Below are 24,155 nucleotides of genomic sequence, written 5' to 3'. Positions count from 1 at the left end.
CGCAGTTCTTACATTCGCCAATTGGAAGGGGTTTTATTTTGGCCAATGAGGACCCAGAGAAAACTGATGACCAAATACCTTTCATAGCTTTCAGAAATTTCCTTTTTGATGCAACAGGAAATCGCTAGAATCATCTTACCAGCACAAATACGTGCGGCTACACCCTGCCACAAAAGTTATTACATTAAATTTAGATGCTAATTATACAGTTATCTACATAATAAAAATTTTCCACAATAACCAAATACATTTGGAGAAGTAGCAGAGTAATTAAATAACCCTAAATATCGTCACATACAGAAAATAAGAAATTTTACAGTATCGAATGATTTTCACAAGTTGTTCTTTTTCCCCAGTCAATTTTTCAGAGTCAGACGAATAAACATATTTCACAAAACAAATGAACATATTTTACAACTATAAAAATTAACTAAATATCCGACCCCGTAGAGAAACGGGACAAGTGTTGGACGCACACATATAGTGCTCTTCATATGTTCTGAACAGAGTGTACTTTGCTGCTTGGGATACCACTTGTCTCTCTTTGTTATTTACCCTCTGCCTAGTCAGCTATTTGTCTTTTAGTGAGAACCTGTGACGAGAATTTGTGCTTTACAGTGGCGAAAATAAGATGATCGTTCAATAGAGGTATGTAAACTTGTCATAATAGAAGAGAAATGAACTTATCTGAAATAAGAGACACTGCGTTGCTCGAACAAAAGCATGCAAAACAGAATGTAGACATATTCACACTACAATAAATAAACCTAAACTATGAAATAATTTCTATCAACGATGAACTTGACACACATGCGAGATTACTCACACAGCTGTTGTTGTTAGCTGGTACACTTAGATCATGGCGGCCGTAGTGTTGCTTGCCTCCGCCTTGAGCGCTAATTGAGCTGCTATAGCCACTCTTATGTGTTATATTCTAGCTCGTTGGATCTAATAATACAGTAACATCTTGTTGGTCCTTACATGTCTGATATAATCTGTCACTTGTAGTAAAGCTGTTGTAGTGCTTTGTCCTCTTCAGCCAGATTGAAGGTATTGAGGAGGGAATACTTGGTAAGGTATTTAGTAACTTGTGTGTGAACTAGACCTTCAGGCTATTTTGATAAGGACGATAGGATGGATACTGGACTATAATCTGAAGGAGTATCAAACTTGAAGGTTTTAGTCTTTCCATACACTCCTTTTTTCAGGCAGTTTTGCCAAAGCAGCTCCCCAGATATCTTTAATCAGCAGTATAGGAATGTCATCATTACGTGTAGCACTAGAGGGCTAGAACTTGGGGATAGTTGCAGATATATGCCCCACAAGAAAAAGAAGACTTGGAAGAAGAAATGCACCAGTAAGTTAGTGACTTTCATGATAAGACAACTTATAGTGGTTGATGGTGGGTTTTTTAATCAGTGCTCAACTCACAGCATATTGTGCCGACATGCGAGCTGAAAGATAACTGCTAGATGTTGTGTCGGCAAGCAGGGTCCTTTCATTGTATTGTTGGAAATAACTATAAATCATTAACGGGAGAAATAGTTAGGTTGCTCCCATAGGAATCAAAGTTATGGCCTATAATGTTCAACCTGCCCTTTGTTATTTTTCTGTTGTGAGTATATTACTGTTTAGAACAGGTTCTATATAAAGAATTTAAGTAAATGCATAATCACGTACACCAAAAATGTATGATGCAGGATACAGGTGATAAATCCTTTAAAGTTGGCTTATTGGATGGTCACTTGGAGTACACAGTCACGGTCTCTTCACTAATGTCTCCAGCTCGCCACAAACAGTCTCAAAACAATAGTGTCTTTTCGGGAAACCTTCCAGCCATCTGTTAGATGCTGTAAAGTCATTTTTCAGCAACTTCCTTTGCATTGTGTTGGAGCATAGGCCTGGAAATTGTAACTTTTTCGATCTTGTGTAAACAAACCAATCCCACACAATTTCATTTATATCTTCATTTCCTGTCTTTCATTTTCTTTTCATTGAATTACTACTGTTTACCCACTCACATTTAACTTCGCTTACTGCCTTTAAAACTTCGTAAATTGCATCTTTTCAACTTTTCGACAATTTGTTTGTCCAATAATGTGTCCTTTTCACATGCATCAGTAACTTGAATTTTAGCGTTCAGGACTAACACATTTCTCTTCTTTCAAGCCATATTGTAACTCAGACTTCAGGTAATTTACTGTACTGACCCGAGGAACGCAGTGTACTTCCTGAGCCTAAGGAATGTTCTTGTTAGTATACATGAGAATAAGGTTAGGTCGATTATGTGTGAAAATGGTGACTTTGAGGTTAATGAAACTTCTGGTAAGAGGGTTGAGAGTAGTAGTGTGGTTGGCATGAAGGTAGTGAAAGTAAGAGCCGATATGGAAGATAGTGAAAATGGATTAATTGTTGGGGGATTAAGTAGTAATAATGGGGATCTCGAAGTGAATTATGGTAATTATTATGGTACATGCACCAGTTTTTGACACTGTTAGAACTTGAGTTTCTGGTTTTTTTTTTTTTTTTTTTGTTTTTTTTTTTTTTATGTGTGTGTGGTAATAATACAAACAGCAATTAGCATACAGGCCTATGCAACATATTCTTTGGAGTGTGACCATTATTATTATTTAAGCTTAAAGAAAATAATTTTTTGTGTACATTAGGTAATGACACACTGTTTTTAAAACCTATCTGAAAGCCCCAGTAATTGACAATTCAGCTTCTCACATATTCCTTCAATTCACTTCTGCTGCACCAGTAATTGACACTAGTGTTAAATATAAGAAGAATAACATGGGTTCCCACTGTCGGCAGCCCTGAAGATGGTTTTCCGTGGTTTCCCATTTTCACACCAGGCAAATGCCGAGGCTGTACCTTAATTAAGGCCACGGCCGCTTCCTTCCAATTCCTAGGCCTTCCCTACCCCATCGTCGCCATAAGACATATCTGTGTCGGTGCGACGTAAAGCAAATAGCATAAGAAAAAGAAACATGGGTTCATAGCTGTTGGTCATTGTTAGTAAGGTTAATGATTACTATGATACCAGTATATGAGAAAAATGGTTAATTTACAACCAAATAAATAAACAAAAAACATGAAAATAAGATTAGGAGATGTTTTGATAAAATCAAATGTTAGTTATAACTGTAGCAATTTTAAACAAATCATAAGGAGTAGGCCTACCTGTAGATGAACAGTGAAACAAAATATGAGAACTAATACAGTGATGACTGTCTCCTTTGGGTTGTAGAAAAAAAGCACTTTCATCAGAATTACATATGCATGTCTGATCATTCTTGATGTGAAGGAGATTATTCTCAGTTGAATAATCCTCTACATCAGATAAACAAGCACGTAATTGGGCTTCTGTGATATTTCCCCTTGAAGCAGTGAGATTTTGTGTTGTTTTGTTAGTTCAGGGTGTGTTTTGAGAAAAGAAGAATACCACTTTCTGCCTGGCCTGCCATTGGTAAAAGGGTTAGGTCTCTTTAGTTCCTTAATCAGATGTTCAATACTGGCTAGAAGTTGTGCTTTCGTGACCGGATACTGTAATATGGCGGTTGACAACTACCATTCTCCACAACTACTTTTTCTTCATCGGTTAGAATGGTAGTTGGTGCGATTCTGCACGACTCCTGGACCAGATAATGTCCCTAACCAGGTGTTGAAACACCTCAGCAAAGATAGCCTCTTATATCTTCTTGGAGTGTTCAACCAAATCTGGACAGAGGATGAGTTTCCGTCACAGTGGCGAGAGGGAATAGTAATTCCTCTCCTCAAGCCTGACAAAAGTCCCAAGTATGCAGGAAGTTACAGATCTGTTTGTCTTGCTGTCTGTGTAAAATATTTGAGAAGTTGGTGAATTGCCGACTTGTGTGATGTTTGGAGAAAAAACTTTTTTCCAAATACCGATGTGGTTTTCGAGCCGTCCGCTCTACCACTGACCATTTGGTACTCTTGGAGAGTTCTATCCAGGATGCCAAACAGCATCCTTTCAGTCTTGCATAAATGGATATTCTGAAGTAATTTGCTGGTTTTTATTGCAAATTTTTTGTCCCTCCATCCGTTCCATGTCCGAGTAGGGAGGGCATATTGTCAGTATCGTTCAAGAAAATGGGAGTCCCGCAGGGATTGGTTCTCAGTGTCACTTTGTGTGTGATCGACATAAACGGTATTACAAGTAATCATTTCCATTCAATATAATTCTTAAAATACAAATATTTGTTTGAACAAACCACCTCTTCAATACATGTAATTACTTATAGTTACGACTTAATCCTTGCTACAATTGTCTAATTGGGACATGTTTCGCCCATTTGTCAGGCATCATCAGCCATCAGTTGCAACTCAAAAAATCAAATCAGGATCCTGATCATTTAACTTAAATTAACACTACTAGCAGTGTAACTTATACGTTGTCTTTTCATTGCAGATATTTTCAACATGCACTCTGCAGTCCAGTCGCAGCACCCACACACCATCTAATGTTATTGTTTAAATGTCCCCTTTTGACCAACTCACAACAAGTGGCAGCATTCCAGCTTAAAACCAAGTGTGCTAACTAGCCCCTCTGATATATTCCGGTTATATACAACGACTACAAGAGTGGAGTTCAATGCCGGTTACAGCATTCTAAATCGCCAAATACAAATTATAATACTTCAGCATTTTCGTTTTTAAGCTAATCTTATACAGGATTTACTCTTAATGATGGACAGCTACATATGACACCAATATTAATATATTGTTTTTCCATGGCGTAAATAGTTTTAAAGGATACTTATGTTGTTCTCAATTACAATTATAACATGATGATTTTAACCAGGTTTTCTAGGTACAAATTATAGTAAGTGCTATGTTTCAAATAATCTACATTGAATAATCTCAAACTGAAAGAAATTTTAGACATTTTAGACATTTAAGCTTAGATGAATCCACAATTAAATTGAAATAAAGTATATAATGGTTCAACCTTTTCGATACAAGTAGAATTAGAAATGTAATGGTACATTCCTAGTTGTTTACAAGCCGGTACCAGTTTCGACCACTGTTCCGGGTCATCATCAGCCGATCACTTAAAATAAGAAAAACAGTGCACAGGAAAACAATAAGTGATGTATAAATCTTTCACCAGTTGCAGTTCGTGAAGCACTATATAACACTTTAGGTATTAGCACTGCGTGTTGAAAGTTCCCAAAATCCTGAAGAAGTCTAGGATCATATCACACAAATGAAGCCAGATGCAAGTTCTAGGAGAGTAGTAAAACACACGTGCTAACTGGCACTGTGCTTCCAAATGTTTATGAAACTCTATGAAAAATTAAATAGTTCAAGGCTCAAGCCTGCAAACGCTGCTAGGTGCAAAATCGTACAATACAGTTTAATATACTTGACGATAGAAATGAATATTAATGTTTATAGAATCTTGTATGTCAGATTTTTTAAGTTTGGAGAAGCAGAACAGTTGACATAAAAAACAATTGTGAAAAGAAAAAAGTTAAAAACCACAATATTAGAACAATTGAGAAACACACTTACACAGTGTGTGATTTCTTGAAGATAAGAGCTCAGGTAGTTCTGGAGGTGGTGTAAGGTATAAATTTAAATGTTATAATGATCTGAACCGTAAGTGATTTTATAATACACACTTCAGTGTGGAAAAGGAAAAGAGAGAAAACAAAGATGTTAATGGAAGATAACAAGGTGTGGAACAGAATATAAATAATGACTAAAGCAGGTAAAATAATTTTTTTTTAAAGCATTATATATAGAGAGGGGTTGAATTAGATAGGAGATGATTAATAGAGCAGGACGTGCAATGAAGAAAGGATAGGATAGGGAAATAAATCAGGAGTGGTAGTTTACGCTGGGGCAGGTGGATGGGTTATTGGAGGTAGAAAACTTGGGTAGGAACTGTGTAAGGCATGGAAAGCAACATAATTGTCACTAAATTGTAAAATATTTTTATTCAGTGTACTTAGAATTAGTTAAGTCACTATCACAGCCAAGCTGTTAGTTATATTCTGTAATGGAAACTGTCGGCTGTGCGCTGCTTATCCACAACCAATTCAGCCGGTTGGTATACATTTGGACAGCAGTCACAGGTTGTTTGATGTACCTTCAGTTCCTTGTCTTGTCAGACGACCAAGTGAGGTACCTCCATAATTAATATGATGACCTGATATAATCCTGAATCTGCACACTGGCCCAAAAGAGAACACGGACCCCTCCATTCATCAGAGGCTCTTCCTCTCCGTTGTTGGCCGGTATTCAGATTCCGTAGTTGTTTGCACGGATGGTTCAAGGGTGGAAGCAAACATAGGTTGTGCGTTCGTTGTTGATTATAACAGGTTTCTTTTTCCCCTATCGGAATCTGTAGTATGTACATAGCAGAGCTCTATGCTATCCTTAAAGCTCTACGGTACACACTGTCTAATGAACGCTGGTGCTTTCTGCTGTATACAGACTCCTTGAGCTCGTTACAGTCTATTGATGCATGTTCTCTCGGCACCCTCTGGTGCAACGGATCCAGGACCTGCTGGCCAGGTGTTGGAGTGCTAGCACCAGAATCATGTTCTTATGGCTCCCAAGCTACATGGGTATAGTGGGAAACTAGTTAGCCGATAGGGCTGCCAAGGAGGTGGCCACATTGCTCCCGTTATCTTACAAGGTTCCAACAAGTGATATTCATTCTAATCTGAGACATTTGGTTATGTCCCATTGGGAGATGGAATGGCCGGCAACCCCTTTATAAATATTGCAAAATGTGCCCAGGTAGCTACCATCACTTTGCTGATATTTTCGGCACTATTCTGAACAGGGGCTGCAGACTTACATGGTTGATGTGGGAATCTTCATTGCGGGTGCTGGGGTAATAGACCATCTTTGAAGGATAGCTGGTGGGTCTCTGAGGATCTTGTCGTCAGGTCTCGAAATGTTCAGAACATGACCAGTATCGTGAGATGAACGATTGTAGGACTTGGCAAGGCATATACATTTGTGGCTCTTTCTGGCTTGTCAAGCTTTTCATACAAGCCTGGTAGTGACTGTTTTAGCAGCTGCCACCACTCTCTTGACATCTTGTTTCAGTGAATGATACCGGATAAGATCTGCGGCGGGTTTTGTGTTCCACCATGTCTTTTGGGCCAGCTGTTTTCTCCTTAACCAAACACTGCTCTTCTTCATCCCACCACAATGTTTCCTTGTCAATATATCTACAACCTGACATTGTTTTCCCCAAGATCTTTTCAGCAGACAGGTGTATCTGAAAATAATTATGAAGGTCGATCAAATATAAACGGGACTTTTGCTCCTGAACATCAACAGTTGGTAGTACTGGGCCCGTGCTTATGCTATGCTTAGGCGGGACTGTTTGGAGTGGGGAGAGTGTGCTGTTAGATATTTCCCGCTGTTTCGTCAGTAACGCTCACGATGTCAGAGCAACCCCTCCACTGCTCAACACATAATAATTATAAAATTTCTTGCTCGTGAAGGAGTTACAGCAGCTGTAATTTGCCAGAGATTGACTGCACGGTTCGGTGATCAAACATTGTCAAGGACGTGTGTGTTTGCCTGGCATAAAAAGTACCAAGAAGGACGAGAACGTATGGAAAATCAGCAACACGATCGCCGTCCTCGGACCACCATTACAGACAAAAACAAACATGCCGTTAAAGGAGTTATTGATGACGATCGACGTGCATGAGCGACGCACAATCAATGCTGCTTACTACTGTGAGCTGTTGAACAACGCAAGGGTTGCATATCACCGCAAAAGATGAGACCAACCGATTCGACAGATCGTCCTCCTCCACGACAATTTTGTGGCCCCATACCGCAGCTCTAACTGTGTCAAAGCTGCAGGAAATGCACTGGACTACACTTCATCATCCTCCTTACAGCCCAGTCTTATCGCCCTGCGATTTCCATTTGTTCGGACCGCTTAAAGAAGTTCTAGGAGAGCAGGAATTTGAAGATGATGAGTGTGTAAGACTTTGTGCGGAACTGGCTGGTGACACGACCCTATTCCTTTTACGATGAGGGCATCAAAAAGCTGCCCATACGCTGGGACAAATACATTCCCCGAAGCAGGAAACTATGTGGAAAAATAAATTGTAATTGCCTTGTGTTTTTCACTAAATGAATTTAAATAAAAAAATAAAATCACGTTTATATTTGATCCACACACACCCCCCCCCCCTCGTCTATTCACAATTTCCAATTAACTGCATGGTTCTGTTTCCCAGAATCCTGCACCACTCAGAATCATTTTTGTTATGCATTTACCTGTATTGCCTGTTCAATCTGTGACAACCGGCCATAACAGATCTTACCTCAGGTGTTGGCCACCCAGAAGAATGATGGGTGATTCGTACCTGTTTCTTTGGTACATGCTTGTCAAATATTTCCAGTACCAGTGTATTGCATTTATTTACTTTAAAGTTTATTCTGGAAACAATGTACGTATCCTATGGTAAGTTATGTGTGTTGTGGCGTAGTTAATTCTGGTCTATACATCTTAAGTCTCTGTATAATATAACATGGTTTATACCTTGGTATTTATGTAGAATAACATAGGTACACTAGGTCATGAGGAGAGATACCAGGGTCAGGAATCTGCCCGTGTATAATTACTAGGAGTGATTGTCACTTTAATTAAAGCAAAGAAATGGTTTAAATATTGTATGGAAAGAAAGGAGTGAACCAACAGACAGGTGGCTGAAAGGACCTGGGGAAAACACTGCACTGTGTTATGTACATATATCAGGAGGAAAGCAACTAATAACGTGTACAAGAAAATCCTATAAGGCCTATCACCCTTAATTCAGAATTTCCCCCTTGTGTATATTTTGAAATAACTAATAATTAATATGTTGATTTCTATGTTCCAGGAAGCGATAGTGATAGTGCTGGATGTTGGGCGTAATGTTTCGCAGGAAGTGCATCAGGATGGGAAAACTTTTCTGGAATTATCAAAATCTTGTATTATGAGAATCATTGAGAGAAAGGTGAATATTGTTTTTTATATACTATTGATTTGTCTTAAAGTTTTAACTTTTCAGTAAGAAACACCAAAAATAATAACATACCTATCAGTTACTCCATAGCTAAATGGTTAGCGTGCTGGCCTTTGGTCACAGGGGTCCCGGGTTCAATTCCCAGTAGGGTTGGAAATTTTAACCATAATTGGTTCATTCCACTGGGACAGAGACTGGGTGTTATGTGTCATCTTCATCATCATTTCATCCTCATCACAATGTGCAGGTCACCTACGGTCGTCAATTCAAAAGACCTGCATGTGGCAAGCTGAACTTGTCGTCGCACACTCCCGGCACTAAAAGCCATACCCCTTTTCATTTCATCTCAGTGACTCTGAAAATCATAATTAGTTGTGCATAAATATGGTGATTGAAAATCATATTGAAATTTACTGACCTTACTCTTTAGCAGTGGGCTTGCAGTTTTTACTGGAGTCCATAACTCATGATGTCATACTTTGCCTTCAACATATTGTTGCAGAACAGCTTAATATGGTTTTCTTCTTTAACAGAAGTAAATTCATGTGGTGGTTTTTGAGTGCATTTGAATGCACAACCAGCGACTCAACACTGTGAGGGGTCCAACAGATTAGAGTAGATAGTCATTGGGAGGGTGATGGTCCCTTAGTGGAGGAAATGCCACAAGAATCCATCAGATGGCGTATGTACTTTAGGTTAGGTGCGGTTGCCGAAGGAGTCTCTCCTTCGTATTAGGGATGACCTTTCGTTTTATTTCCAATGAGAATTGGAGCGACACATCGATTGGAAACTTTTCTTCGTTGCATCAGCTTGTCATGTCAGTTTGAAACTTAACTATTACAATCAATGCTGGGGCGTGCTCCAGAAGTGATGCATGTTTTATTTTCCAGAAAAAATGGGAAACGTGCATGGGCTGCCTACTCAAAGCCAGAGTAGGCCAAAGAAGCTAATCCGACTATACATCTGGCGACTGTTAACGTTAGTACACTCACAGATTGCAGCCATGAACTTGCAACAATGTTGAAGATTCGACACATTGACATCGCCTATACCAGGCGAGTTGGCCGTGCGGTTAGGGGCGCGCAGCTGTAAGCTTGAATCTGGGAGATAGTGGGTTCGAACACCACTGTCAGCAGCCCTTAATTAAGGCAATGGCTGCTTCCTTCCCACTCTTAGGCCTTTCTATCCCATCATCGCCATAAGACCTATCTGTGTCAGTGCAGTGTAGAGAAAATTGTAACAGACATCACTTACGTGAAGTTGACAGGGGCCAAGGCCATTGGGGATGGATACAAAATTTACTGTCACCTGCAGAGGTCAAATCAAAATGGCATTGTAATGGCTGTATGTGAGAAGTTCTGGGACAGTGTAATCACTTCACTGACTGGTTGCTTTCTGTTAAAACTTAACTTCAACAACACTACCATCTGCATTGTCTCATGCTATGCAATTTTCTTTTTCATGCTATGCATCACAAACAGGATACCCAAATGATGAGAAAGATGAGTTTTGGGTGGCTTGACACCCACTGTGATCATTTGCCAAAGGTGGACATGTGCTTGGTGGTGGAAATCTTAATGATGATGTGGGATCAATTAGAGACAGGTACCTCTGATGTCATGATGGACTAAGGCAACCATAACGCTGATGGCTGCTGTATTCTTGACTACGAAAGCATATGATTTGATAGTTGCCAAAACCTATTTTAAGAAACTGCCTGCCCATCTAGTCACATAGTATAGTGATGAACGAACATCTCAAGTAGGCTAGTGGCTTTTCCGGTGAAATGTTCTTGAAATGGTTATGAATGCCAAAGTAATTACACCCAACATAATTGCCCTTCTACACTACTTGCTTGTTCTAGACCTCAAGCTTAATTTCACTAAGAAGAAAAAGAAGCACTGTATGTCTGGCATAGAACACATTAAGTGCCGGAAGCTGCCTGAACTCAATAGTGAGTCGGTAAAGGCCTTTGGGACCGTAGATCCTAACAAAATTATAGAGAACAACTGGGCTGGTATTATTCACTGTGTCCCTGCTGCTGTGGCTGAAACTGTGGGGAAAGCAAGTCTGGGAGGTAATTCACTGACAAAACAAGTCTGGTGGTGGAAAGAGGTTGTGCAGACTGCAATGAAAGCAAATAAGCTGGCCTGCAAGAACTGTCAGACCTCGCACTTAAGTACCGATCACCAGTAATACAGGTCCCTCAGGTCTACCGTAAAATGAGCAATTGCAGTTACCAAGGTTCAGCACCACGCAGAACTGTATGAGCAATGGGACAAGCATGAGAGAGCAAACAAGAAATTCTGTTTTGTCAGCTCCATCATCACACATCCCAAGATATTGGAAAATCATCAAGTCGTCCAAGATCCTGCTGCAGTCCTGAGTCATTGGAATATTCTCAAAGGATGAATTCCTCCACCCACCTGTTCAGAGTGTAGAATGTCTCCTGAACCATTCCATTGATCACTACAGAAGTGGTCCAACTGGTGATCAGCAAAGAACATGAAAGCAACAGTCCTGGTTACATACCAGTGGAAAATGTTTAACATCTTTGTTTAGCCACATTCTGGAAGAAGATACAGTGTCCCAGATACGGACCACCTGTACCACAGTTCCCATTTTCAAAGGGAAGGGTGACATTGACAATAGTACCAACTGCAGATCGACCTGCCTGCTCTGTTCCACTGTGAAAACCTTTGAGCGCATTCTTCACTGTCCCTTCCATGACATTGTCAAGATCACATGCAATTGGTGTGGCTTTGGGAAGGGAAATGGGACCACTGGTGTCATACATGCCACCAGATTGCTCTCAGAAAGGCCCCGTGAGAAGAACGGACCTGTTCACATGGCCTTTTTAGACTTGAAGTTGATCTAGTTCCTCATGAACTGATGTGGTAGGCACTCCAATCCCTTGGTGTTCCTAAGATGTCTGCTGGGCACAACTCCTGTATTGTAAATGTAGCAGTGAGTTCATGATCTCTCCTTATTTCTCCATTCAGGTCGGCATCTACCATTGTTCAGTCCTCTCGCACCTACTCTTCATACTTTATGAGTACAGTAACAGCTGGTGTCTAGACTCCACATCCATGAACACTCCTATATGCAAGTGATGTTCTGTTGGCAACAGAAGAACTTGAAGAGCAAGTGCAGAATGGGCCACGAATTTGACAGAAAAAGTACTGTGGGTGAACACCATGAAAACAGTATACATGGAATGCAGATCACAGACACCTGCGACCATCAATGTGGGTAACTATGGTCTCAAGAAATTTTAGCATTGTAGATTCCTTGGCTCCCTGATTTGTTCAGAGAGTGGCATACTACCTGATGGTTATGCTCATGTTAGCATAAGCTGGCTGAAGTGGTGGAAAGTCACCAGAACCCTATTTGATCACATAATGAAGGCCAAGTTTTACCGGAGCATTGTGTGCTCAGTCATCCTTTATAATTCTGAGTGCTGGCCAGCATGAAGAGGCTCTACATGTCGTGGAGATGCGCATCCGTCGTTGTGCACTTGATCTTACATGACTTGATCATATTGAGCAGTACTGTCCAAGTGATGATGGGAGCTGTACCTATAATGGAAATAATTTAGGAGGCTCATTTTATGCTGGTACATTCATGTCATACTGAGTGGTGGTGGTTATTATTGTTTTAAGAGGAAGTACAGTGGGCAGCCATCCTTTGTTAATGCTAATTAGAGGGAAAATAATGGAGGTTTGACACTTAGAAGAGTGAAGGCATCAGCAAAAGAAAGTGAACGGCTACAAAGGGCATGAAAATGAAAGACTCCACAAGCCTCTCAAACCTAATACCATTGGGGTTGGAAAACAACAAGCGTTGACCAGGTGAGATCGGAGAGGAAAGATGAAGGCGAGGAGCCTGATACAAGTAAGTGTACACAATGCCAGACTCAGCTAGAGGGCCTGTGGTAGCAACCTATGTTTCTTAGATGAAAGCCCCTGGGTTGCCTTTAAATTGCTTTCTGCGACAGGCAGGGGATTCCATGGGTGTATTCTACTGCCCCCATCCACAGGGAGATACCGTACCTAGTGACAAGCAATCAGTCACCAAGACTGCGTCTCAAACCCAAATGATGTGAGGATGGGAAAGGGCTAGGATTGGAATGAAAGCAGCTGTGGCTGATACCACTAACAACAAGATTACATAGGAGAAAGATTCAGCTCAGCTTGTTGCAATTCTGAATGAAATTAGCTTAAAATCTTTCAGTTGCATACTGGTTGAATACAAATCTATATATATATATATATAAAATAACATGTCCTGACTGACTGACTGACTGACTGACTGACTGACTGACTGACTGACTGACTGATTTCATCATTATTACATAAAATCAGTTTCATGGTCCGTATCGCACTTCAATAGATTCACAATTAAGTATTTATTTATTTTCCACCCAGTGTTTTGTGGCTGAAGATGTTGATAATATACGAAACATGTACCACTTTTGACCTTTAAAATTGCCTTAAGCAATCATTGTATCGACTAGGTGGAAAATAAATAAATACTTAATTGTGAATCTGATTTCATCATTGCCGAGCCAAATCTACTGGACATAAAGAAATGAAATTTTGGGGATACATTTATATTAGGGTGAAGGTGCTCATTTAGGGAGGATTTTAGTATATTCCATTGCTTAGGGGGTGAAAAGGGGGTTAAATTTTTTAAATGAGGATATCTGTAACTCAAAAACTTAAAAGTTTACAGACATAAAAGTTGGAATTTGGAATCTCCTTTAAAAATAAACATACATTTTTTTGTTTCAAGAAAATCCCATTAAGGGGGTGAAAAAATGGGGAAAATGGGTTGAATACCTTTTATGAGGACACTTATATCTCAAAAACTAAAGATGTTACAGACATAAAAATTGATATTTGGAATCTCCTTAGAAAATAAATTTGTGTTTTTGGAAAATCCAATGAATAGGGGGTGAACAGGAGTGACAAATGGGGAGAATTTTTAAAAAGACTATATCTATAAATTATCTCGAACACGTAACATATTACAGACTTGAAAATTGGTATTTGGAATCTCCTGTAAAAGAAAAGAAACGTTGGTGATTTGTTTTAGGAAAATCCATTTAATGGGAACTGAATAAGGGGGTGAATTTTGAAATGAGCATACCTACAGTATATCTCAAAAACTTAACATTTACAGACATGAAATTTTTTTTCAATCTCTTTTAAAAATAAAAAAAATACTTTTTTTTTTTTTCGGAAAATTCACTGAACTTTTTAAGTGCTGAGTTACCAGTTGACTATTTGTTACCTCAGTGCTGAGTTTCTCATTTGTGTGTTAAAAAATAATAATGTAGAAGCATCAATTTTTAACTTATCAGTGGAGTGATTAATTTGAAATGTTTATAAATGTTTGTTCTTTATAAATCTAAATGCAAATAGAAAATCCTACGCTTATGTTCAATATTATTTTGAGAGGAAACAAAATTAAACTTTTTGTGCCCACACGTATATAATCTTTACACAAAGTAAAGAGCCCAAAATAAAATTATTTCCTAAAATCTGTAGGCAACTAACTCATGTAACTCCTTACAAGTACATAAGTTGATATTTTAAAATACTTTCTAAACCTGGAATGTGGTGACAGCTCAATGTTTTCCACCAGTTGTTTGTGATACGGATTTGTTTCATCAACAACCAGCTGCACCAACTCCACTGGCAGAATAGTCTTAAAATACCAATGATTTTTGGGTTGTCATCAAGCATTACTTGGCTCCTAGTGTCTGTCACAGTTACTTGAAAGTCTGATGGAGCAAATTCATCTGTCCGCCACGAAAATAGTGATGAGAAAGCTTTGGAACTCGTCGTGTTTCTTCTTCCTTTGTTTAGAAGGAGGCTCTGTTTCTTTCTCACTTACAATATTTTCAGCAGTCTCTGTATCACTCTCACTTTCAAAATCGCTCAACAATTCATTAAAATGATCATCTTCATCGTCACTTTCCACTGTGGTTAATAACGGAACGATTCTTTGATCCAAAATAACATTGCTGCGAGTGCAACTAGCGTGTTGTTCTGCCATGCTTGTTTACATCACAGATGAGCTCCACAGACGTCCACAAAAAGCTCTGTAAGTTACTTCCCAAAGCTATAAGCCATGATCAATTAGTTCTACACAATGCCCAGCAGATGGCAGAACATAACACAGATAAAATCGGCACTCGAGAGTGGAAGTAAAGACAATAAATTTATTATTCCACCTATTCAATACTCAACTAGCTTACAAAATTCATTCTTATTGCTAAATTATTAAAACATGGTACATGTTTCGTTCATTTTCTGAGCATCTTCAGCCACTTGAGAATCATAAGGCTAATTAGGAATATTGACCTAAAACTAATATGATTGATTTGTCATTAGCAAGCTTAAAATTAATTCAATTTTTAAGAAAACATTGTTAAATACAATTTTCTTGTATATTGTGTCAAATGGTTGTGACCCAAGTATAGGGATGGCAATTTCTTTAAAAATACCGATATATTGATATTGCGATATATTGAAAGCTTATTTTCGATAATCGATATTTATTGCACATAATATATCGGTATATTCAAGCGGTATCGATATATCGTGAATGATAACCCAAGAGTCCAAGACCAACTACAATATCATCAGACCTCGATGCATAAATATCAATATTGGTATTCTGTCTGTGCACGCGACTGGTTGGTTGAGTTTATCTTGCTACTGGAGTTCGCGGTTTAATTATCCATGGAATATATCCACCAACGGCTGCTAATTTCAGATGAGCACCAGCCTGCACGGTTGCTAGGGTTATACTTCCGAAAGAGACATTTTCACACACCCTCAGCCACAAAATATATTTATGTCAATAGGCGCTAGCGGTCGAGGCATAGATCCTGAATAATTCGTTTTTTGAAATAACTAAGTACACCTGTGAAAGAGAGTGAAAAAATAGTGTCAGTAATGCTTGATGAAGTTCATATAAACCTCGTAAATTAGCAGGAATGGCCAAAAATAGTTGAGAATATGATGCAGAATCTACCGTGCAACTATTTATGGCTTTATCATTGCATTCTGGGAATAAAGATGTCATTGGTCTTTTTTTCTGGTGAATAACATTAACTCAGACACTTAAGGTGTTAGAATTCATGGTTGAATTAGGTTTTGATGTTTTGTACTTTACTGCTAATACCATTTTACACAAAATATTTTGGTCATTATATTTGATTCTCTTAATTTTCTTGTTTTTCTTGGAACTGCCGTGGTCCCCGTTTTATATAACTTCAATATAATTTCAAATCCTTGTATTTTGGAAAAAAAAAATTTGATGTCGAGATATATCGATATTTTGTTTTGATAGTAGGATAATATCAGCATGTCTTTGTCGAAGGAAATATCGATATTTTAGTACGGTATATCGGAACGTCCCTAGGTGTTGTCGTTGCCTACGAGATGAGTAAAGGCCTCTGCATGCACGGTCTCTTCAAGTACTAAATTGACAGAGTAGCAGCAGTTCAAATAGCGCTGCTGGATGTCGGGTTTTCCCTCCATTCCTCAGCACGATTCCAATTGGCATTACGAGAATAACTTGCACATAAAAGCACATTACAAATATAACAAATTGCGTTTTGAGTAGTAAAGTGATATTTCTATGATGTTTAATGAAGAACAATAAATGTATCACCCAGTAATTCAAGATAAGCTCATATGAATCAGGTAGTATCATTGCAACCGGAAAGTTCACGCACTAATAAAAATGAAAATACTCCATAGTATATTTTAAAACACTGCAGTATTCACATAACCTACGTCGGTGAATGCAGAGTGGATCTCGGTCAACAAGTGGCCACGGCTGGTCCGTGGTCCCACAGCTTTGCACTCCGACCGGCCAACCAAACAGAGGAGGGCTGGCCATGGCTCTTCCATGGCTCTTCACCTCTGTATTCGGAACACAGGACAGGGCTGAACCTCATGGCTGGTCCCCACTGTCGACTGTCCTGAGAATGGTTTTCCGTGGTTTTCCATTCTCCTGCACTGAGGTGAATGCCGGAACAACTTCTGGTACAGGCCACGGCCACCAACCCCCTCACCTTCTCCGAGCATCTCCTTCAACCTGACAAATCTCCCGGCCTGAGAGACGGCGTCACCGTATAAGAGGCCCGCCTCCTCCTTCAGGGGAGGAATAAGAACATTTTAGTAGTAGTACATAGCCTAGTCTTGCCATGCAAATATGATGGATACACTGAAAAAAGTGTTGGCATTGATTGCGGCTAGTTTTAGTAGAAATGCTAAAGCATGTGCTTTCAAACTGTTCACTACATACTACAGACTTCGAGGAAGGTTGCCACATGCTATTCTTCTCGTCACCCCAACATGATATTTGACCCATTTTTCTCGTAGTTCTACATTTGCGTGTGGAAAGGAATGCCACTACCTTTCTGAAGTTTACTTTGGCAGAATGGTACACAGCAATAAACCATTGTTTATCACGCACAATAACCATTCTGTGAATATAATGTTTACAATAAACTCTCTCTCGGCTTTGTATGTTTATCAATATGCACAAAACATTTTCTTAATGCATATCCTCAGCTTGTTTAGTCATTTGACCGGGTCAGGAATGGAACGAACGAAGCCCCATCTAGCGGCGAGGATGGGCACTGTGCCGGCTGCCGAAGCCTGTCGCACTTCTCTGGGGCAATGATTAATGACTGACAGATGAAATGAAATGATAGTGGAGAAAAAAACATGGCGTATGGTTTTTAGTGCCAGGAGTGTCCGAGGGCAAGTTCGGCTCGCCAGGTGCAGGTCTTTTTGATTTGACACCCATAGGCGACCTGTGCGTAGTGATGACGATGATATGATGATGAAGACGACACATACACCCAGCCCCTGTGCCAGCGAAATTAACCAATTTTGGTTAAAATTCCCGACCCTGCCGGAATCGAACCCGGGACCCCTGTCACCAAAGGCCAGCACGCTAATGATTTAGCCATGGAGTCGGACGATAGTGGAGAGTGTTGCTGGAAAGGAAGATGACAGGGAAAACCGGAGTACCCGGAGAAAAACCTGTCCTGGCTCCACTTTTTCCAGCACAAATCTCACATGGAGTGACCGGGATTTGAACCATGAAACCCAGCGGTGAGAGGCTGGCGCACTGCCACCTGAGTTGCGGAGGCCTCCATTTTCTTAATCTTAGTTTAAATATAAACCATATACTCACCCCAAACTGAATACACAAATCAACACCTCTTATAATTAATTTTAAGGCTTATCTCTCCTAAAAACTCACTAACTTACCTTTTTGCTTCACAGTTTTCTTATTCGTCTGTGTTGTTAAACAATGGAGGGCTAACACGAAGTCTAGCGGCGACTTTGGAACTAGAACGTATTTCGCGCCGTGTAAACTGCCATGCGGAGGCCTTATTACTAATCACGTAATGTAGACAACGGTGTTACATATTCCACCTTTTGTATTCGAATTATAGTCAACCCTCTCAGAGGCTCAGAGCAAGGTATTGATTAGATTGGATATTTCCAGGTTGCAATTTCACCTTCACTAGCACCAGATCTTGAAGAATTATCGGTGTTCTCTAGTGCGGATGTATTTATGAAAATAATAATTCAAAGAAAAACGATATATTTATGGAAAAACCGATATATTGTGCGATAAATTGAATCAAAATTTCGGTATCGATATACCGATAAATCGAAAGGAAAATATCGGTATTTCGTAAAAACCTATATATTGTTGCCATCCCTACCCAAGTACAATGGAACCTTGGATTGCGAGCATAATTCGTTCCGGCAACATGCTTGTAATCCAAAGCGCTCGTATATCAAAGCAAGTTTTCCCATAAGAAACAATCGAAACGCAGATGATTCATCCACAACACAATTTTTTTTATTCGCATGCCGTTTCTAAAGTAAAATATAACGTAAAACGAATTAAAGTGCACTTTTCCTTACAATAGAATCATTGTTGGTGTTAGGGAGACGAGAGATGACATGAGAAGCGTTACTGTCTAGCACGAATTTCACTAACGGAATCACTGCTACCTGTTGGTTCACTGGAATTGTTTTCTTTTCGTGCAACTTTAACGGGGAACCTGTCCAATGACTGTTGCTTTTGCCTCTGCCTCTTTTTGAGGATTTCACGAAAAAGTGACATTGCATTGTCATTGAATTGATTCATCACTCACACTGCTAAAGCCATATTCGGGTGGTGATTTTCTACAAAATTTTGCACTGTTTCCCACATTTTGCACTTCCCCTGAATCTCAGTTGAAGTGAGAGATTCTATTGACTTTTCCTCCTCCTCTTCCCCAGATTAGATCTCCATAACCTCCTGTTGTTCGCTATGCAGGTCCATCAGTTCGTTGGTGGTCAGTTAATGGCTATGTTCTTCCACCAGCTCTTGAATGTCGACGTCATTCACCTCTAGCCCCATAGTCTTTCCTAAGGAGACAATTTCATCGACAATCGACGGCTCATTTTCAACAACAATCCCCTCAAAGTCACGTCCAAGAACAGAGTCAGGCCACAGCTTTCCCCAAACGGAAGTGAAAGTTCTCTTGGTGACTCCATCCCAGGCTTTATCGATGATCTTCAGGCAGTTCACGATGGGGCAATGATTTCTCGCAAACTCTCAGAGGGTAAAGTTTGTTCCTTCGGTCACTTCGAAGCATCGCTGAAATAGTGCTTTGGTGTATAGCTTCTTGAAGTTTGAAATGACTTGCTGATCCATAGGATGAAGTAGTGGAGTATTGTTGGGAAGAACGAACTTAACCTTTATGAACTTGAATTCATCCAGTAAGTCATCCTCAAGGCACACGTGACGCTCGTATTGCGGAATCTCACTCGCTTATCAAGTTACAATTTATTTAAAATGTTTGCTCGTCTTGCAAAACACACGTAGACCAAGTTACTCACATTCCGAGGTTTCACTGTATAAAGTTATTCACATGTGAATTTGATCTTCAATACGGGTTTTAAAATGGGAATAGCCACTTGAGAGTGAACCGGAAAACTCAAACAAATTAAAGTTCTCGTGCATATTCTATAGACGGGCAGTGCTGGACTGGCTGTGTCAGCCCATCTATACGCGGGCGTAGCACTCATAAGGTTAAGGAGGGGGGTAAATAATTGAAAAATTAGTTGAATTTTTGTACGAGGATACTTATATGTTAAAAACTAAAAGTGTTACAGGCGTGAAAATTGGTATTTGGAAATTCCTTTTAAAATAAAGAAACGTGCATAATTTTTTTTTGGGGGGGGGGGAGGAGTCTAATTATTTTTATGGGGATACTTATATTTTAAAAACTAAAGCTGTTACAGACGTGAAGTTAGTATTTTGAATTTCCTTTAAAAATAAACATGTATTTTTGGTTTTCGAAAGTCCACTTAAGGGGGGAGAGGGATGGAAAGAAGTGAGGAAGAAGTTGAATTCTTTTTATGAGGGAGACCAATGACCTTAGATATTAGGCCCCTTTAAACAACAAACGTCGTCGTCATCATCATCCTTTTATGAGGATACATATATCTCAAAAACGAAGGTGTTACAGGCGTACAGACGTGAAAACTGGTATTTGGAATTTCCTTTAAAAATAATGAAAACTTCTTTCTTTCGGTAAATCCACTTAAGGGGCTGAAAAGAACGGTATATGTCAAAAACTTAACATGTTACAGACAAGCTATGGTATTTGGAAAGTCCTTTAAAAATACAGGAAAATGTACCTTTTGGTTTTCGGGAAAGGCACTTAAGGGGGGTGAAAAGAAGTGAAAAAAGAGTTAAATTATTTGTTATGAGGATACTTATATCTCAAAAACTGTAGATGTAGCAGACGGGAAAATTGGTATTTGGTATCTCCTTTAAGAATAAACATGTATTTTTTGTTTTTCGAAAATCCACTTAGATGGGGTGGGGGAAGGACTGAGATGAAATGTAATAAAAATTTAAAAACCGAGCTCGATAGCTGCAGTCGCTTAAGTGCGGCCAGTATCCAGTAATCGGGAGATAGTGGGTTCGAGTCCCACTGTCGGCAGCCTTCAAGATGGATTTCCGTGGTTTCCCATTTTCACACCAGGCAAATGCCGGGGCTGTACCATAATTAAGGCCATGGCCGCTTCCTTCCAACTCCTAGGCCTTTCCTATCCCATCGTCGCCATAAGACCTATCTGTGTCAGTGCGACGTAAAGCAAATAGAAAAAAAAAAATTTGAAGTCCAAAATCATCCACTGACCAGAATTCAAAACATGGTGTTTCTCACATAGTGGCTACTAATCATAGGCAAGGCAGACCCATGGTATCACTCATAAGAGTGGTACTAATCACAGGTACTGTAAAACTCACCCTGATTCACACACTGTCGCTACTAATCACAAATCTATTGTCTACCTAACATAGTGGTACTACACGCAAATAAAAGCAACCCAGCGTGGTGGTATTAATATTATAAGTAGTCACATGGTTCTAATTAAAACATCCCTAGGTCGCCCCTTTTAATTGCCTCTTACGGCAGGCAGGGGATACAATGGGTGTATTCTTCGCCTGCGCCCCGACCCATCGGGGGGGGGGGGTGTTTGGTCTGTGAGAGCTATTGTATTTCACTCAAGTCCGCCGGCTAGCCGGTTAGGACCCCCTATCCGCCACCTGGAACGCACCACGTGGTAGTATTACCTCTCCCCCCTGCTACGCCAACGTAGTAGGTTCGTGGTTATTCCATTTAAGTGTGCACACTGCTCATTCCAATCACTGCCTCAGAGTAGGGATCGTATAGCTGGAATACTATAATGATCCAGTGTTTTACGTATCAATCAATCAATACTGATCTGCATTTAGGGCAGTCGCCCAGGTGGCAGATTCCCTATCTGTTCCTTTCCTAGCCTTTTCCGAAATGATTTCAAAGAAATTGGAAATTTATTGAACATCTCCCTTGGTAAGTTATTCCAATCCCTAACTCCCCTTCCTATAAATGAATATTTGCCCCAGTTTGTCCTCTTGAATTCCAACTTTATCTTCATATTGTGATCTTTCCTACTTTTATAAACGCCATTCAAACCTATTCGTCTACTAATGTCATTCCACGCCATCTCTCCGCTGACAGCTCGGAACATACCACTTAGTCGAGCAGCTCTTCTTCTTTCTCTCAATTCTTCCCAACCCAAACATTGCAACATTTTTGTAACGCTACTCTTTTGTCGGAAATCACCCAGAACAAATCGAGCTGCTTTTCTTTGGATTTTTTCCAGTTCTTGAATCAGGTAATCCTGGTGAGGGTCCCATACACTGGAACCATACTCTAGTTGGGGTCTTACCAGAGACTTATATGCACTCTCCTTTACATCCTTACTACAACCCCTAAACACCCTCATAACCATGTGCAGGGATCGGTACCCTTTATTTACAATCCCATTTATGTGATTACCCCAATGAAGATCTTTCCTTATATTAACACCTAGATACTTACAATGATCCCCAAAAGGAACTTTCACCCCATCAACGCAGTAATTAAAACTGAGAGGACTTTTCCTATTTGTGAAACTCACAACCTGACTTTTAGCCCCGTTTATCAACATACCATTGCCTGCTGTCCATCTCACAACATTTTCGAGGTCATGTTGTAGTTGCTCACAATCTTGTAACTTATTTATCACTCTATAGAGAATAACATCATCCGCAAAAAGCCTTACCTCCGATTCCACTCCTTTACTCATATCATTTATATATATAAGAAAACATAAAGGTCCGATAACACTGCCCTGAGGAACTCCCCTCTCAACTATTACAGGGTCAGACAAAGCTTCACCTACTCTAACTCTCTGAGATCTATTTTCTAGAAATATAGCAACCCATTCAGTCACTCTTTTGTCTAGTCCAATTGCACTCATTTTTGCCAGTAGTCTCCCATGATCCACCCTATCAAATGCTTTAGACAGGTCAATCGTGATACAGTCCATTTGACCTCCAGAATCCAAGATATCTGCTATATCTTGCTGGAATCCTACAAGTTGAGCTTCAGTGGAATAACCTTTCCTAAAACCGAATTGCGTTCTATCGAACCAGTTATTAATTTCACAAACATGTCTAATATAATCAGAAAGAATGCCTTCCCAAAGCTTACATACAATGCATGTCAAACTTACTGGCCTGTAATTTTCAGCTTTATGTCTATCACCCTTTCCTTTATACACAGGAGCTACTATAGCAACTCTCCATTCATCTGGTGTAGCTCCTTCGACCAAACAATAATCAAATTAGTACTTCAGATATGGTACTATATTCCAACCCATTGTCTTTAGTATATCCCCAGAAATCTGATCAATTCCAGTATCAGAAAATTTATGAACCAGAGGAATGGCATGCTAAAAAAGAGAGATCTAACTCCCCAGCTACTTCCTGCCAATATTCAGGCAGGCTGTTATACTAGGTACGCAGCAGTAATCCCATCTATCGGAGACTAATGGCAGAAGAATACACAAAGCACATCACAACAAACAATGGTCAATGTAATGTTATTGTTGTTCAATTTTATGAGCTGTCTATACTGCGAGGCCTTCACATTAGTTTTCTTGTGACTCTGTGATATTAGAGCATCTAATGTAAAGTGAGTCGTCCTTTATGACTCCCTCTTGTGTTATTATTCAAGCGATCGGTCCTTCATGACTTTTTTCTCATTCTTATAATCATCTTCACAATATTATTATAGTCAGTATGGAATTTAATAATCTACACTTGATCCCATAGTCCCCCAGTATGGTGAACATCATCTCCCTTTTTTACCCTGTCATATGCTTTCTCTAGATCTACAAAACATAAACACAACTGTCTGTTCCTCTCGTAGCATTTTTTTCAATTACCTGGCGCATACTGAAAATCTGATCCTGACAGCCGCTCTGTGGTCTGAAACCATACTGGTTTTCACCCAACTTCCTCTCAACCACTGATCGCACCCTCCCAAGTTGCCAGTGAATACTTTGCCTGGTGTACTAATCAATAAGATACCTCGATAGTTGTTGCAATCCTTCCAGTTCCCTTGTTTATAGATAGGTGCAGTTACTGCTTTTTTCCAATCTGAAGGTACCTTACCAACACTCCATGCTCATCTTATTATTCTATGAAGCCATTATA

At 39.7% G+C, this 24,155-nt stretch overlaps 1 protein-coding gene across 1 annotated transcript in view; it reads left to right on the top strand.

The window, feature by feature from the left end:
• Positions 1–24,155, top strand: part of Ku80 — a 222,945-nt gene that overhangs the window by 13,456 nt on the left and 185,334 nt on the right. Inside the window, exon 2 of the mRNA XM_067153029.2 lies at positions 8,895–9,011. Within this exon, the coding sequence (XP_067009130.2) occupies positions 8,895–9,011 (117 nt within the window). The remainder of the gene's footprint in view (positions 1–8,894; positions 9,012–24,155) is intronic.

Source organism: Anabrus simplex, chromosome 8, assembly GCF_040414725.1.
Source record: "Anabrus simplex isolate iqAnaSimp1 chromosome 8, ASM4041472v1, whole genome shotgun sequence".
Lineage (NCBI taxonomy): Eukaryota > Metazoa > Arthropoda > Insecta > Orthoptera > Tettigoniidae > Anabrus > Anabrus simplex.
The sequence above is the reverse complement of the archived record's forward strand: the minus strand, read 5'-3'. Positions and strand labels throughout refer to the sequence as shown.